Below are 17,733 nucleotides of genomic sequence, written 5' to 3'. Positions count from 1 at the left end.
ACAAACACGCTGCCACATCGGTTCTGAATCTATTCCACTTGGTTTAGTTATGGTGCCTCAAACCTGGAGTAGTGTGCGCAGATTTGGCCTCCTTATCTAAGAAAGGATATACTTGTCATAGAGGAAGTCCAGCAAAGGTTAAGCAGACCGATTCCTGGGATAACAGGATGGGACCGTAGAAAAGTTACAGCACAGAAGGCGGCCATTCGGCCCATCTTGTCCATGCCAGCCTGAGAACACGGAGGTGCCCTTTCTAATCCCACCTTCCTGCACCCAATGTCCTAAAGCTTAATGTGCTAATCCAGGTACTTTAAAAAAAAATACCTAGGGCCTCTGCCTCCACCACCAACTTCCCACGAGCCTCTGCGTAAAAACGTTCTTCCTCATGTCCCCTCTCCACTTTCTGCCACTTATCTTCAATCTATGTCCCCTGGTTGCAGAATTCTCCACCAAGGGAAATAATTTTATCCTGTCCACTAACTCTTCCCCTCAATCTTGTACATCTTAAATCAAGTCACCCCCTCAGCCTTCTCTTTGCCAAGAAAAATAACCTCAACCTATTTAATCTCTCCTCATAGCTATACTTTTCTAACCCTCGCAACATTCTTGTAAACCTCCTTTGCACACTTTCCAAAGCAATTATGTCCTTTGTGTAATGTGGTGACCAGAACTGCACACAATACTCCAGTTGTGGCCTCACCAGTGTTTTATACAACTGCAACATTACATCCTTACTTTTATATCCTATACCACTGCCAATGAAGGACAGCATTCCGCACGCCTTCTTTGCAACCTTGCCTACTTGAACTGCTGCCTTTAGGGACGTGTGTAGTTGTACACAAGGTCTCTCACTTCATCTACCTCTCTTAGTATATTCCCATTTATTGTGTATTTCTGATGACTGTTCAACTTCCCATTATTCATTACCTCACACTTCTGCATGCTAAAATTCATCTGCCACTTTACCGCCTATTCCACCACACTTGTTCTATGAGGAGAGATTGGATCGACGGGGCCTATATTTAGAAGAATGAAATGGGATCGATTTGAAACAAATAAAATTCTGACAGGGTTGTTGTTTCCTCTGGCTGGAAGATCTAGAACAAGAGATCACAGTCGCAGGATATGTGACAGACCGTTTGGGACTGGGATGAGGAAGGCTTCGGCCAAGTGCTGGTCGATGTGATGAGGTGGGAGTTCAAGTGTTTCTTGCGTGTCAGTGCAGACTCGATGGGCCTTTTCTGCACTGTATCATTCTATACATACATTCTTAGGGAACAGAACAGACAAGCATTCAAATGATCCATTAGTCTAACAGTTTGCACAAAATAAGTAAATTAAATATCTTTATACACAATAACTTAGTAAATGGCAGTCAACAGATACAGAATGGGAAGATCTTGCCTAATCAACCTCCTAGAGTTCTCCTTGGATTAATATCCTAACAAGATTGTAGAATGTCTGACAGTGCCCCAAGACTTTCAAACTACATTTTTAAAGTTCCAAAGAAAGGTTGTTAATTTAACTCAAAGCTCTACTAACTCTCAGGAATTCATGAGCAAGGAATAGGAAGCTGGCCCAGGAGTAAAAAGTAACAGGTATTTGTCACAGGACTTTTACTAAGGAGAAGCAATCAAGAGGATGTCCCTAAAAATTGTTTCTAATTTACATTTCTGATGTGGATTCAGAAACAGAATAGAAAGTAACCAAATTTGTAAAATATAGCAAGTTAGTAAGGGCAGTGGAATTGGAGAAAACAGCTCAAAATTTGCAAGATGGGTTGGGCAAGATATGCAAGTGGGCTGAGCAAAGGCAGGTAAAATACAATGAAAAAAAGTTTAGAAAGGAGTGGCACAGATACTTCACGAATTGTATCGAAATAATTAAGCATCATGCCAAGATTCCTTCAGAGTCTCAACACGTCCAACTTAAGCTCAACAGTAGCATCTGAACTAAGAATGCAAGTCAAATGAAATTGGTTCCAAACTGTATAGGGGCTCAGGCCAGATGATCTCTGGAGTTTAACTATCTTCAGTCCTAGTCTCAGACGCAAGCGGGATACACAGTACCACAAATGGGCACAAAAATCAATGCCTAGTGTCAAAAGTCTGTGAAGGCCAGAGGAATTTGGACTTGTTAAACTAGAGCTGGATCCAGTGCCATAAGCAATTAAGTGACTTTCTGTGCTATGGTAAACTGAGAAAGATGTCCCTGTTTAAGTGTGGAGCCTGGCCTCACTGCATGCAGCATAGCTCCTGGTCTCGGGTGTACACAGGACACATGATGTTCAGTCGTTCTGCAGCAGCATGTGTCTATCAACAAGGAGCAAATAGTGTCAATCACGAAGGACACTGATAAATTAAATTGAAGACCTCTTGCAGAAATCTCCAAGCACAATACTTCAATGAATCACTTCAATCAGTCTTTCCCTCTTTTTTTTCCCCCCAGAGTGGGCCCACAATGTAGGTGAACTATACAAGACCAGGGGCTGAAAGCAAAAATGACATACACAGAAAGTGCGGGTGACTATGAGTTCCCCCCCTCCAGATACACACGACCATAACATCTCAGGCACTAACCACAGAATCACTACAATGCAGGAGGCCATTCAGCCCATTGAGACTCATTGACTCTCTGAAAGAGCATCTTTCAGAGATTAGTGTCTGTGGCCACAAATATCTGTTTCTGAAGAGCAATTTCTGGTTTGACTAACGTCACCCCAGCGGAGATATGGCTGCTCACATTGACTGGTAAGAATCCAGTGTGGACTGGAACACAAGGGTTTACAGAATCAGCTATGCTCAGAGGTGGCAAGTGGGAGGGATGAAACAGAAGCTCTGAGTTGGAAGAGGCAGTCAACAAGAGGGTCAGTGAGTGAGGGTTCAGGAGGGAAGTGGCAGTCAGGCAAGGTGGTGAGGCAAGAAGCAGCAAGCAGAGGTCAAGTTATTAAGAGCTCATAAGTGTTTTTTTTTATACTTTTCCAATTCAATCAAATCAAATCCAATTCAGAGTCTCAACAAGTTGAGACATTTCAGATCCAGGCTGACAAGACAGGACGGGAGACCAAAACCACCCTGTCCTGGGCCTGATCTACATGAGTCAAGCTGATTGGAGAAGAGGGAGGATCCTCCTCCAAGACTTGAGCTCATTTGCATCTTAGCCAAAAGGCCGAGATTTGTATTACAGGGTGTGGCACTTATAGGGTTCACCTACTTACAACGATAAAGACTTCAGATCTACTAAACTGCAACACTTTACAGTATGATTATTTCTGGGCCAGTTAGGTTCAAGGTAGGCAACACTTTTGAATGCAAAAATTACACATCAAGAAATTAACCTACCCTTACTACATATTTTCTTTAAAGAACATGATTTGCATTTTAGCATGTTTTATTTAACAGAAGTGCTAAACAAGGGACAGCTAAGCAAGGTGTCTGTAAAGTAACTCTGGACAGCCTGATGTAGTGAAAGACATCATATATATATAAAATACTTTTCTTTTATAGAGACTGTTTCAGGAAACACTTGTATCATCAAAACACTTCAGTAGATTGTTAATTGGTGAGCTAATTAGTAATAAAAAACAAAATGTCAGAAATACTCAGATGATCAGTCAGCATTTGTGGATAGCAACAAGTCAATGACCTTTCATCAGAACAGATAAAAACTTGAAATGTAAGAGTTTTTAAGCCAGTGGAATGAGGGAGGGGACATGAAGAAAAGGGAGATCTGCAGTTGGGTGGAGAACATAGAACATAGAACATAGAACATTACAGCGCAGAACAGGCCCTTCGGCCCACGATGTTGCACCGACCAGTTAAAAAAAAAAACTGTGACCCTCCAACCTAAACCAATTTCTTTTCGTCCATGAACCTATCTACGGATCTCTTAAACGCCCCCAAACTAGGCGCATTTACTACTGATGCTGGCAGGGCATTCCAATCCCTCACCACCCTCTGGGTAAAGAACCTACCCCTGACATCGGTTCTATAACTACCCCCCCCTCAATTTAAAGCCATGCCCCCTCGTGCTGGATTTCTCCATCAGAGGAAAAAGGCTATCACTATCCACCCTATCTAAACCTCTAATCATCTTATATGTTTCAATAAGATCCCCTCTTAGCCGCCGCCTTTCCAGCGAAAACAATCCCAAATCCCTCAGCCTCTCCTCATAGGATCTCCCCTCCATACCAGGCAACATCCTGGTAAACCTCCTCTGCACCCTCTCCAAAGCCTCCACATCCTTCCTGTAATGTGGGGACCAGAACTGCACACAGTACTCCAAGTGCGGCCGCACCAGAGTTGTGTACAGTTGCAACATAACGCTACGACTCCTAAATTCAATCCCCCTACCAATAAACGCCAAGACACCATATGCCTTCTTAACAACCTTATCTACTTGATTCCCAACTTTCAGGGATCTATGCACACATACACCTAGATCCCTCTGCTCCTCCACACTATTCAAAGTCCTCCCGTTAGCCCTATACTCAACACATCTGTTATTCCTACCAAAGTGAATTACCTCACACTTCTCCGCATTAAACTCCATCCGCCACCTCTCGGCCCAACTTTGCAACCTGTCTAAGTCTCCCTGCAAACTACGACACCCTTCCTCACTGTCTACCACACCACCGACTTTGGTGTCATCAGCAAATTTGCTAATCCACCCAACTATACCCTCATCCAGATCATTAATAAATATTACAAACAGCAGTGGCCCCAAAACAGATCCCTGAGGTACACCACTTGTAACCGCACTCCATGATGAATATTTACTATCAACCACCACCCTCTGTTTCCTATCCGCTAGCCAATTCCTGATCCAATTTCCTAGATCACCCCCAATCCCATACATCTGCATTTTCTGCAGAAGCCTACCATGGTGAACCTTATCAAACGCCTTACTAAAATCCATATATACCACGTCCACTGCCTTGCCCCCATCCACCTCCTTGGTCACTTTCTCAAAAAACTCAATAAGGTTAGTAAGGCACGACCTACCTGCCACAAAACCATGCTGACTATCACCTATCAATTCATTACTCTCCAAATAACTATAAATCCTATCCCTTATAATTTTTTCCAACATCTTGCCGACAACAGAAGTGAGACTCACCGGTCTATAATTCCGGAGAGGAGCACTCAAATAACAAAAGGTTCCATGGTGCAAAAGCCAAGAAGAGAGGTAAACAAAAGATGTGTCCAGATGAGGTGTGAATGGCTATATAGCAGCCATCTGAATGCAACATGAAGGGATAAAGAAATAAACAAGTTTATATGTTTCTTGTTTCTAGTGGTTCATTCGTAGACATGGGCATCGCTGGCTGGCCAGCATTTATTGCCCATCCCGAGTTTCCCTTGTTTACAGGGCAGTTGAGAGTCAACCACATTGCTGTGGCTCTGGAGTCACATGTAGGCCAGACCAGGTAAGGACGGCAGATTTCCTTTCCTAAAGGACATTTGTGAACCAGATGGTTTTTTCTGATAATCGACAATGGTTTCATGGTCATCAGTAGATTCTTAATTCCAGACTTGTTTTTAAAAATCGAATTCAAATTCCACCACCTGCCGTGGTGGGATTCGAACCTGGGTCCCCAGAACATTAGCTGAGTTTCTGGATTAATAGTCTAGCAATAATACCACGAGGCCATCGCCTCCCCAATACACATCGCATTGATATTGGTACACCCAAAATTCATTCCACACGTGATTAGAAAAAAATTATAGAAGGACCATTGCCTCCAACCATGGACCTGTCCATGTGGTACATGAATCACTTCAGGCTGTGGTTGCTGCCAACCAGTGCCTCGATGTATTGCAGTCAAGTCTGAGGTCCATTGTTGTGTTACCAAAGGCTCATCAACTAACGGCATTCCCTTGCTTTTCTCTCACTAGAAATATTGAAGATTGGTCACAGTGCTGAATGTGACAGCCAATGAGTTGGGGACTGAGACCAGTTTTCCTTGTCCCACTATTATTTTTCCTCTTCCGCTTCCTATTTCCTGTTGCTACTATCATTTCCCAATAGCATTAACTGAGACCTACTTCTAGTTGTCCATCTATAGGTAGGTGGCATGTGTGTAAACCAGTATAACATTATACCAGGGACTACAATTCAAAGTACTGCATTGGCTGAAAAAGTGCTTTGACTCATCCTGAAATCATGCTATATATCCAAGTCTTTCTTTCTTAGCTGTCACTATTTTCCTCTACCCACCTAAGACAGAGAGCTCATGAGGTAAGGAATAACAGTTGTACAAACTTCAGGCCAAAATTTATCATTTAGGGATATCCCTTAGTGAGACTGCAACTTTCAATAAAATGTTCAATATAATAGACTAAAGCAAAAGCGTGCTTCATGCCATGAAACAGAGTGCCATGTAACTGCCCAAACCCACACCTGACTCCCAAATGAGCTTTACTCTTACCAAACCAAGCTTCAGAAATAAGCTTTTGTGCAATTCTTTCAGACTCTTCCAATCACAATTGATACCTAGTCCACTCAAATGGCTTCACATCACCACCAAAGCAAAACAATATTGACAAAGCTTCCAAGAATGAAAAACAACCTCACCGTATGCCAGATATTTGTTATATTTTGTCCATAATTAAATATGTGCATCAACTCATGCTATTGTGAAATTACTCCTGAGTTCCTCAGCATATATGATTCATTTGAAAATAATCCAAACAAAACCAAAATCCTTCTCATTTACCAGTAACCACAGTGAAAACGCATCCCACTGAACAGGAATTGGATAAGAATCTCTTTGCATGATTTAGTTCCCATAACAGTCAGTGGGATGAATTAACTTGATTCAATACCATACATTTGGAGGTCACTTCATTCATACAGAATACACCACAATACTAAACAAGACAATTAACAATATACCTTTCACTTCTGAAATGTAATACTTAAAAATGTATGCTTGCAGAACAGATGCTATCTGAGGATGTACACAATTCTGGGCACCACATTTTAGGAAGAACGACAAGGCCTTGAACAGAGAATAGAGGAGGTTTACCGGGATGTTACTAAGGACGAGGGACTTCAATTATAAGAGATTGTACAAGCTGCAATTGTTCTTTTTCGAGTAGGGAAGGTTAGAATCAAAAAATAACTATAGTGCAAAAGGAGGCCATCCAGCCTATCAAGCCTGCACCGACAACAATCCCACCCCGGCCCTATCCCCGAAGGTTAAAGAGACCAAAAAGAGGTATTCAAAATTATGGAGATTTTGATGGCGCAAGAGGGAGAAACAATTTCTGTCGGTAGCCAAAGGTGATAGATTTAAAATAATTAGCAAAATAATTGGAGGAGTGGGAATGAAGATAATTTTCAGGTGGATGATTGTTAAGATGTACAATGAAAATGTGACAGATCTGATTTCATAGTAACTTTCAAAAAACAATTGTGCATGCACTTGGAGAACTAATGTGTAGGGTTATAGAGAAAAAAAAACAGGCATGTGGCACTAGATTGGACAGCTCTTTCAAAGAGCCAACATGGACATAATAATCAAATGTCCTCCTTTGGTGCTGAAATGCTCTGACTCCAAAAACTGGTTGGTTTTACATAATTACCTCACTACGATTCTTGTCATTGTTAGTTGGCAATGTTTCGGAATATATGTCACACACATCCTGGTTCCCCACTGACAACCAACATTTGGAATTGCCTTTGAAATAATCTGAGATAATTCTTCCTATTCCTTTGATGCACAGAGCAAGTATTTTATAAAGGGCTTCCATAACTGCATCGGAATACTCCCAGACCGGATGTGATACTACTTCTAAATCAGGTCTTATGAACAAGTTTATATTGAATGGTAGGTAGCATCTGAGGAGAAGGAAGCAGAATTAAAATTTCAGATCAATAATCTTTCATCTGAACAAATTAAACTACTGTTCTGATGACAGATCCTCGACAGGAAATGTTAACTCTTTCTCTCCAGAGGCTACCCGACCTGCTCAATATTTCCAGCATTTGTATCACAGCTTGGTATGGCTCCTGCTCTGCCCAAGACCGCAAGGAACTACAAAAGATTGTGAATGTAGCCCAATCCATCACACAAACCAGCCTCCCATCCATTGACACTGTCTACACTTCCCACTGCCTCGGAAAAGCAGTCAGCATAATTAAGGACCCCACGCACCCTGGACATTCTCTCTTCCACCTTCTTCCATCGGAAAAAAAGTCGGAGGTCACGTACCAACCGACTCAAGAACAGCTTCTTCCCTGCTGCCATCAGACTTTTGAATGGACCTACCTTGCATCAAGTTGATCTTTCTTTACACTCTAGCTATGACTAACTTTACATTCTGCACTCTCTCCTTTCCTTCTCTATGAACGGTATGCTTTGTCTATAGACTGTGCAAGAAACAATGCTTTTAATTGTGTACTAATACATGTGACAATTATAAATCAAATTCAAATCATTTTCTGTTTCTATTTTAGATTTCTGCCTCTGCAGTATTTTAGTTTTATGTTAGACTGAAAGGTGTTTGAATTCCACAAACTAGAAGTATTTTGGCTCAATTATAGAAGTCACTCCAGAGGAAGACATTACATTAATGTGGAGAAGTGAGCAATGAAGGTTGATTTCCAGTTAACTTTTCTGCATGGTGCTCAGAACAGGATCCTTATGAAGCAGCAGCATGAATAACTGCAATGCTCAGTCATGATAGGATCTATTCTAACAGGCTCATGGAAGCCCAAATTCCTTTTTGTAAGACTTGTTCTCAAAAGTAGCATCCTGACTGTTATACAGACTGGAGGACAACACACTGAACCAAAAGCAATTCAAGTTGACAGGGGTAGGCCACTCTTGATGGCGGCTGTTCCCGTGCCATCTTTTTCTGTTGGGAGGAAAGGTTTAATTGACGACTGGCTGCCTGTCGAGCCTTTTAATTTGTGTTGCGTTGGAAGGTATGTTGTTGTATTGTTGTGACTAAATGTTCCTGTGCTTCAATAATCATGCTGCAAATAAATAGTAATATAATTAAAACACAAAAAAAATTTTTTTTAATACTCTATTGGGCCAAATGCGGGCAATTGGGATTAGCTTGGGGTTTAAATGTTTCCATGCTGTAAACCTCTATGACTCTAAGAACCCCAGTGATCAGGTTCTAGTATTCTGAAAGGTTTCAAAGGCATTCAAAATTCCAACCTGCTATTCATCATTCACTTTGTAATCCTGCAGCAGGCATTCTACACTCGGGCAAAGCCTCCATAATCTCACTACCCAAAGTCTCAAACACTCCTTCCAGATGATACAGCAATTCACTTGTACTTCTTTCCGTTTAGTATACCGAATTCGCAGCTCACAATGCAGTCTCTTCTACACCGAGATGATCAAATACAGATTTTGCAGAATACTTCCATTTAGTCCACAAGCACGACCCTAGGATTCCACCTGTCTGTTATTTCACCTCTCTAGCCTACATCAACCTTTGGATCCAGAGCCTTCTATGCTGTTCCAGTGAAGGTCACTGTAAACACAGATGAACAGCCCCTCTTATTTCAATTAGGCACTTCACAGCCTTCTGGACTCAACAGGAGTTCAATAATTTCAGATCATAGTCTCTGCCTCAATTATCTGCATTTTATTATGTTTATTGGATGGTAGCATAGATGACGATTTTGTTTCCCTCAGTTAAACCTCCTCTAGACCATCCTTTACATATCCTATTACCATGATCTTTTGCTTTGCATCATGATCCAATGTGCCATTTCATCCCTTCTGCCTTGATGTTCTTTCTTCCCCACCCATTTAGCTGCCTTGTTACAGCCCAAGCAGTCCCAGTTGCGACCAAGGGTCATCAACCTGATGTTAACTTTTTCTCTCCATTGATGCTGCCGGACCTACTGAGTACTCCCAGCATTTTCTGTTTTTATCTCATGGGTGATGAGAAGAATATAGCACTTAGTCCACTTCTGAACATTGTTAATTATCCAGTCATACTGAGGCCAGATATCCAAGTAGATAGAAGAGATAAAGGGGCTTGTAATTCAATTGATCACAACATGTCTGCTTGCCATCCCAACCAATGTGCAAGGTGACTTGTTGACAAAGTTAGTTTTTGGGCTTTAGTTTATATGGAGCCAATTAACAATGGCAAGCAACTATGCCCATTAGAGCCACACAGACCAGAAAAAGATGCTTAGGAGAGAATTGGCTATTCTTTGGCAGCTGCCTTAAGAATTTTAGATATGTTGGTATATTTGCTCTTTGGACATAATATATAGATTTTTTTTTTTAAACTTGTGACCATCATGTGAAAGGGTAATAAATACTTGAATAAAATTCACTACCGTAAACTGAAAAGATAAATGTTGCATCATTACAAGCTGATTATAGATTCAAACCAAAATGAAAGTCGGAGAGGCACGAGTTTAAATTATTGGTCTCTATCACAAAGGGTATGAGACCTTGCAAAGTATTGCCAGTATTTACTCTTTATTTCACATTTCTAATTTTTATTTTGAACCTGAAGCTTTCAGATGTAAACATACTTCTACTCTGAATGTACACTTTGCCCTCATTGCAATATTCAGATACATAATGATGGTCCATTTTATATTCAGATATTTTTAAAAGCAATCACTTCATTGCACAATCCACCCTTTCCCTCCTGTAAAGCACTTTTCATTATGTGAAAGGCACTATTAAGCGCAAGTGGTATTAGAATGGCCAAGCTGCTAGCATTGTTGCATAGTAAATTGGAGACAGAGTCTGTAAGTTGCTGAATTTTTACATGAGCAAAACAGGATTCAAAATCCCATAGATGTCCAAGGTTATCCGACCTAACTTTCACTGAATTAGTCTAAACTTACTACTGAGATTTTAGATTTTTCTGCATTTGGTGTTGGCAGAACTGCCATTCAAGTCAAAGGCGTTTCCTAACAGAAACGTATTTGCCAGTCCTTGAGTTTAAGATGAGATTGTAAACAGCCTTTTAAAGTTAAGCTGAGCTGACAATTCCAACAACTCAGTGCTGACCTGACCCTTTGTCAATTTTTATAACCAACCATATGGTAGAAATCAATTTCACAAGAGCAAGTCAGAAGCTTTCATAGAAGTGAGAGGAGGAGTGCAGCTCCACAATCGTTGCAGGAATGCTAACCAGTAGAACAGCTAATTGGCACTGGCTCACCAGTGTTTCCATTAATCAATTAAATCCCCATCCCTTTATCCCAAAAGCAACAACAATTATTTAGACTAAAGCAACGGGTGGGAGCTTACTGGAAACATGAATCTCTAATGACCAATTTACATTCAATCAATGCCTTAATAAACAAACACATACAGAACACAAAAAGACTCCGATGACATTTTTACAATGCAGATGTAATATTTAGCACTGAACATAAGAAAATATAACAGAAAATGCTAAAGTCCTGCTAGATATCCCTCTCCAAAATCAATACTTACTTAAAACTTGGTGCACTTGAGGGATTTTTAGCTTTCAAAATTATTAATTGACCCATTTAGAAATTTCAGATAGGTCAATAGCTCAATTTCTGTAATAAAATTTCTATGTTAATTGTCAAAAATAGAAACATAATTCTGCATTAATTAAAAGCTTCACGATTGCTACAGTACTGCATCTGCCCGACTCCCCTCCAGCAATATTATAACATGCTTAGAAAATGGCTTGACTAGGGTAGTTAATTAAAAATCTGCATCCTGTTGTTACGGTTCACTAAAATTACATCTCAACAGTTTTGATCAGTTCTGGAATCTGAACCTATCAAAATTTTGAACATGTCATCTTAATCACAAAAATGTTGCATCAGTTCCTTAATCTAGAGTGTATTTAAAGTAGAAAAACTCTACAGTTTCAAATGCAGCAAATCTAGAGTATGTGCAATGCCATGACACTGCAAATATTGTCTAATCACTAAACAAAACTGATTTTTGTTTAATTTGTTATTGGGGATGTTTGAGCAAGTTTGCTCTTCTACAACACCCAGCAGCCAGGGGTCAGATGGGCACCAGGGACTGTCCAAGCTTGATTCGGACCTTGTGTCACAAAGATTAGGAACTGAGTGGGGGAAAAGTTGTAATATCAACCAAGTTTTCAAGTTCTTGCAATTTTCAAACACCACATTTATTAATTAGGACGTCACCAACTGAAGACCTTACCCTTGGCTCTGAATCATCCTCATCATCTTCATCTGGGTTGAAAGCTTCTGCACAAACTGTTAGGGAATGAACAACAAAATAGAAATGAACAAAAACATAGCTTCCAAGCATACATGTAGTAGTCCAGAGTTAAAACTTGAACAGAGGCAAAGTAAGCTCAATGTGCAAAATTTGAGGCAAGTTATTAACTATTAATTAATTGATAAGATTTATTTCTCTTTGTTCAACTAATCTTGTCCAACCGCTTCCTTCACTTTTACAATAATGAAGCTTATTATTTAAAACCACTAAATGGATCAGACAAAAAAGCTTTAGAACTGGACAAGGTCTACGAAATAATAATTTTAAGCTTTATATGGAAGCAGCAGCAGGAAGACAAAATATGTCCCACAAATACTACTTTCAATGTCTTTGATGTATTGTGAAGAATTAAATATTTGGTGAGTGATTTGAGGAACAGTGGATGAAGTAACTTGTCTGTTCAACTTCAAGGACTAGAGGCTCAAGGACAAGAGGCTCAAATTCATCCAGACTGTTGAGATGAAAGATTTTTTTCCCCCCAACAGTCTGGCTGAATTTGAGCCTCTTGTCCTTGAGCCTCTGGTCCTTGAAGTTGAACAGACAAGTTACTTAATCTACTGTTATTCAAATCACTGCCATAATGAGTTTGTATTATCTCTGTTTAGTTTCCAATGGACTTGAATCCCAAAAAGCTCTTTGTTCCCAAGTTCAACACAAATTCAGTTGCAAGTCTCACTCAAAGTTGCAAATTGTGGATTGATGCAGGAAACTGAATAGTGGATGGACGAGTGTAATGGGGAAGAGAATGATTAAGATGTTCCATCCCAAGAACTAAATTAGCCAATTGATTTATAGTATATGTGTTCTCATTTACAATGGAAGCTTCTACCTGTACATGCCAAGTGTAGCATACCTTAATTCACAGGTCACTAGTTTATGGAACTACTGCTCGATTATCTACCATAGATTTGAGCTTTCCCATTCTCTCCCGAAAAAATCAGTTTGGTATATAATGAATATTTTCCATTACCTACTTTGAAACAACCATTTTGTTTAAATTTTATTCCTTATTCCGTTGTTTGGAGGATACCAACATGATGGAACAAACGGCCGCCTTTTAAGTCATGATTTTTTCTATGCTTGCATTGCCATAATCTGAATTGTAACCCAAATTTTCTGCCAGCAGAGACTCCTGTGACACTAACAGAAAAACAAGCTCGTGGCAAAGATTATGTGCACGTGTGAGAGAAACAAAGATCACTTGAACACACAACTGAAAGTGAACAAGCAGTTTAAGAGTCAAAATCGAGAGAAAGCTCCTATTCAAAACCGCTTGTCACATCAAAACACCAAAGTACTGGGTGAAAGTGTGTAAGCTGTTGCAAGCAGTTGGCTTGCAAATAACAGGAGAAATTTTTATGTTAATTCTATAGCCACAGCCTATGTAGAATAACTTTTATTCTTCACAACTATTGCAGCAGAAGGGAACAGATTCTATTGTTCAAGCAACTGATTTCTGCTTTGTGATGGGTTTAATTTTGATTGTTCTTACACAGAGAACAGTTGTTTTTCTGAGTTAATTGTTCAAATGCAATGTTGCAAATATGTAATGTATACAAGAGATACTCTCAATTAATGCTTCTCAAAATGCAGAATGTAGAGATCTTTCAGCAGGTCAGTGCAATAATGTGAAAGTGCTTACCGAACAGAGCTAGCCTTATGGGTGTGTGATTGGAGGTGGATTAGTACAAGCCAGGAAAGGGAGCAGAGAGCAACTCCATGTGCACAGCACATAGTGAGTTAGTATTCTCACTGTGGAGGGTAGTACACACGGAGAAGGAGAGCTGAGAGCAAGAAGATCGCTGTATGTAATTTGTAAGTAAATATCTCTGCTGCTTTCTTGAAAGTGTTATTAAAATACTCGATATATACACAATATTTTCATGTCAAGTATTACATAACCTAATTTGGATGGGGTGAGGGGAGAAGGAACCATTATTACATCCTTTGGATTGGGGATGCTCCAAGCAGGAAGCTTGCGATCCATTGTGCCAGATAAATAAGGGAGAAACAAGGGAAAGGTTGTGTTAGATGTGGGAGGAGGCTCATGTGGAGCATAAATACCAACATACATTAGATCGAATGTCCCATTTCGGTGTTGCACATTCTATACAATTCTCTTAAAAATACAGCAATTCCTTTAACAGTTCATCTTAGTTCATTTTGGTATGAACACCTCCCACATAAAACTTTCAAGATTTCAAATATAGGGAGAAGAATTAATAACATAAATTGTAACATTTTGAGCCTCCGCGCGGACTGAGTAATAGCATCCACTGAGAGTAACCAGGTGCTGATCAAGGGTAAAAATGGCCAATTTTCCTCTTCCCATCTAAACAGTACTTAGGTCAATTGCAGTACTTGGATATCTTAGCACATACCACTAACAAAATGGTTCAGCAGTCCATGATAAACCCAATGACCCATCAACAAACCCTCAAATAGCTCGCTTATTAATAACAGCCCAAGAAAATGATTTATGTGCTCCTTATGTCTCTATTTTACAACTAACTATAGTTTGAAAGACATCCCCTCATGACAGAATTTCTTTCACAGAATTGTTTCACAGAAGGACACCATTTGGCCCAACAGGTCTGTACCGGTTCTCTAAATGAGCAACTCACCTAGTGCTATTCCAATGCCATCTCCCTGTAACCCTGTGCATTCTTCTTTTTTAGATAACAGTTCAATTCCCTTCTGAATAATTAATTGAACTTTTATCCACCACACTCGCAGGCAGTGCATTCCAAACCTAACGACATGCTGCACTAAAAACTCTCTCATATCAATTTTGCTTTTTTCACTAGTTACTTCAAATCGGTGCCCTCTTGTTCTCAGTCCTTTCACGACTGAGAACCGCTTCTCCCCCTTTACTTTGTCCAGACTCATGATTTTGAATACACATTGATCTAATCCCCTTTTAATCCAAAGAAAAACAGTCCCAATTTCTCCACATCAACATCAGTGGTTCCCTGATGCTTCCACCAAGCACACTTTTTCTTCATGGATTGTTTCAGTGTTTGAAATGCAAGGCCCTCACAAGCAGCCACTCTCTCCTTCCAAAATTCAAAGTACGATACAAATTTGCCAACGATAGCACAACAACCATGAAAGATATTCAGAGTCATTACAGAACAATGACTATGAAGTTTTCACTAAATAAAACTGAAGAGGGAACAGGAATCTAAAACTTTCTACATATTAACATTTTCATGGTAAAATAATGGATCAGCAAGGAATATAGAAACATGGGAAATAGAAGGAGTAGGCCATTCGCCTCTTTGACCCTGCTCCTCCATTCATTTCGATCATGGCTGATCATCAAACTCAATATCCTGATGCCGCCTTCCCTTCCATATCACTCGATCCCTTTAGCCGCAAGGCATTCCTTCTTGAGATCACACAAAAGTTCTAACAGGACTAGACAGTGTAGATGCAGGAAGCATGTTTCCAATGGTGGAGTGGTGGGACTGTGGAATCCGCCACTTAGCTACACTCCCGATCATAGAATTAGCTTTCCCGGACCCAATGCTGGTTAAGCAGTAAATATTAATTACACTCAAAAAAAAGTCAGTTACACATCACTCAATAATGATTTCGAAAGTAAAAGTAACAGCAAAGAGTAGAATCACCCTGTGATCACCTCCGTGAGCTCCATGGGGAAATCACCGATTGATCTCCCTGTGGGGCTCGATTACGAGTTCCCCTGGAAACAAGCAGTGGCCTGCCCAGCTGGAACTTATTACCTGAGCCTTTTATAAGGCAGGCCCGGGACTGAGCTTGCTGAACTCTAATCCCAGGGAGGGACTAGTGCATATACACCATGATAGTGGTTTTAGTTTGCATTCTGCAATAAACTATGTTCTTTTCCAGTCAGGCTTTGAGAGTCATTACACTGTCATCAATTCATTGATTGGGGGACCTCAAGAGTGCGACCTGTGAAGAAGCATTGAGTCACTGACAGCAATTTCTGAACTGCCATGTTATTCGGTACAAATCTGTACTTCTGAAGTTATAACAAGTGCAAGCAATTGCTGTCATTACCACCATGAAATTCATGCCAATGTCACTGAATCATACAAAGATTCTTATTCTGTTGACAATTTATTCAAAACTTCAGTATTGATCAATCTTGTCCCCAAAGTAGGGTTAAATTGTTCTGAGGAAGTTTTAAAAATCCTTCTTAGTTTTAACTTGCAAATCTCTGTTACAGAAGTTATCACAATTTGTGGTACCAAGAGGATGGCTTTCCCTAACTGTTTAACAATTTTCATAAATGAACCTTGCCTTCTATAATCTTAAAGCTGCAGAAGTTTGGACAATCCGTTCTTGGTTACCCACAGTCCGACCACTCCACCATTGTCATGTTTTTCATCAAGTGTCATCTCACACACAAGAGGGGCATGGTGGCTAGCACTGCTGCCTCACAGCACCAGAAACCAGAGTTTGATTCTGGCCTTGGGCGATTGCCTGTGTGGAGTTTGACATTCTCCTCATTCCTGAGTGCTCCGGTTTCCTCCCGCACTCCAAAGATGTGTCGGTTAGGTGGATTAGCCATGCTAAATGCACAGGGCTACAGGGATACAGAGGGGAGGGTCTGGGTGATGCTCTTTCGGAGAGTTGGGGCAAACTCGATGGGCCGGATAGCGTCTTTGTGCACTGCAGGGATTCTATGGTTCTATGGACAACATGAACAGATTGACAGAAATTAATCAGAATATGGCAAGGCTCTTCAAAGGGAGAAACACAAGTATTTTAAAAGCAAAGAAAAAAAATTGTAATTATAAAATACAGCAGATATGTAAAAAGTAAAAGGCATGATTTATCACAAAATTCAAATACTGGAAATATTCAGTATGTGAAACATGTGAAAAGAATAAAAGCTAATATTTCAATCTGTGACCTAATGAAAGTAAGAAGTCTCACAACACCAGGTTAAAGTCCAACAGGTTTATTTGGTCCAAAATAAACCCGTTGGACTTTAACCTGGTGTTGAGAGACTTCTTACTGTGTTTACCTCAGTCCAACGCCGGCATCTCCACATCATGACCTAATGAAAGGTCAGACCTGGAACAGAGAATTTTGGGATCCCTGCCAGCAGGTTTTGTAGGTGAGGAGTTCCATATTCCCCGTGTGACCTTCCCACCACCTACCTGCCTGTCTGCAATTTTACAGAGAGTGCATGAGGTCTAGGGTGACCTGCCTGCTCTCACCTCAATTGAGATCCTTAAATGGTCAATTAGCAGCCACTTAAAGGTCAAATCGAGTCCAGTAGCAGGAGTTTAGGGACAGGAAATGCCTAGTAGATGAGCCTGCTTGGCCTTGAGCATGAGGGGTGTGGAGAGGCAATAGTTCCATCACGGGCCCACCTCCATCAATCCATGCACAACACACTGCCCTCAGCACCGCACCCTGCCACCCCCCTCCACACACCTTCCTGCTCGTCGAGCCACTCCTCCCCAACCCTGCGCTACTCCCGAGCACCCTCCAGCTCAGAC

The 17,733-nt window shown here is 40.6% G+C and overlaps 1 protein-coding gene across 1 annotated transcript in view; it reads right to left on the bottom strand.

Moving 5' to 3' along the window:
- The window catches only part of prkar2aa (protein kinase, cAMP-dependent, regulatory, type II, alpha A), a 323,658-nt gene that overhangs the window by 112,194 nt on the left and 193,731 nt on the right, over nucleotides 1-17,733 (bottom strand). Inside the window, exon 9 of the mRNA XM_078209955.1 lies at nucleotides 12,155-12,210. Within this exon, the coding sequence (XP_078066081.1) occupies nucleotides 12,155-12,210 (56 nt within the window). The remainder of the gene's footprint in view (nucleotides 1-12,154; nucleotides 12,211-17,733) is intronic.

This window comes from Mustelus asterias, chromosome 3 (genome assembly GCF_964213995.1).
Source record: "Mustelus asterias chromosome 3, sMusAst1.hap1.1, whole genome shotgun sequence".
NCBI classification, from domain to species: domain Eukaryota; kingdom Metazoa; phylum Chordata; class Chondrichthyes; order Carcharhiniformes; family Triakidae; genus Mustelus; species Mustelus asterias.
Note: the sequence above shows the minus strand (reverse complement) of the source record. Positions and strands in the feature narration are given on the sequence as shown.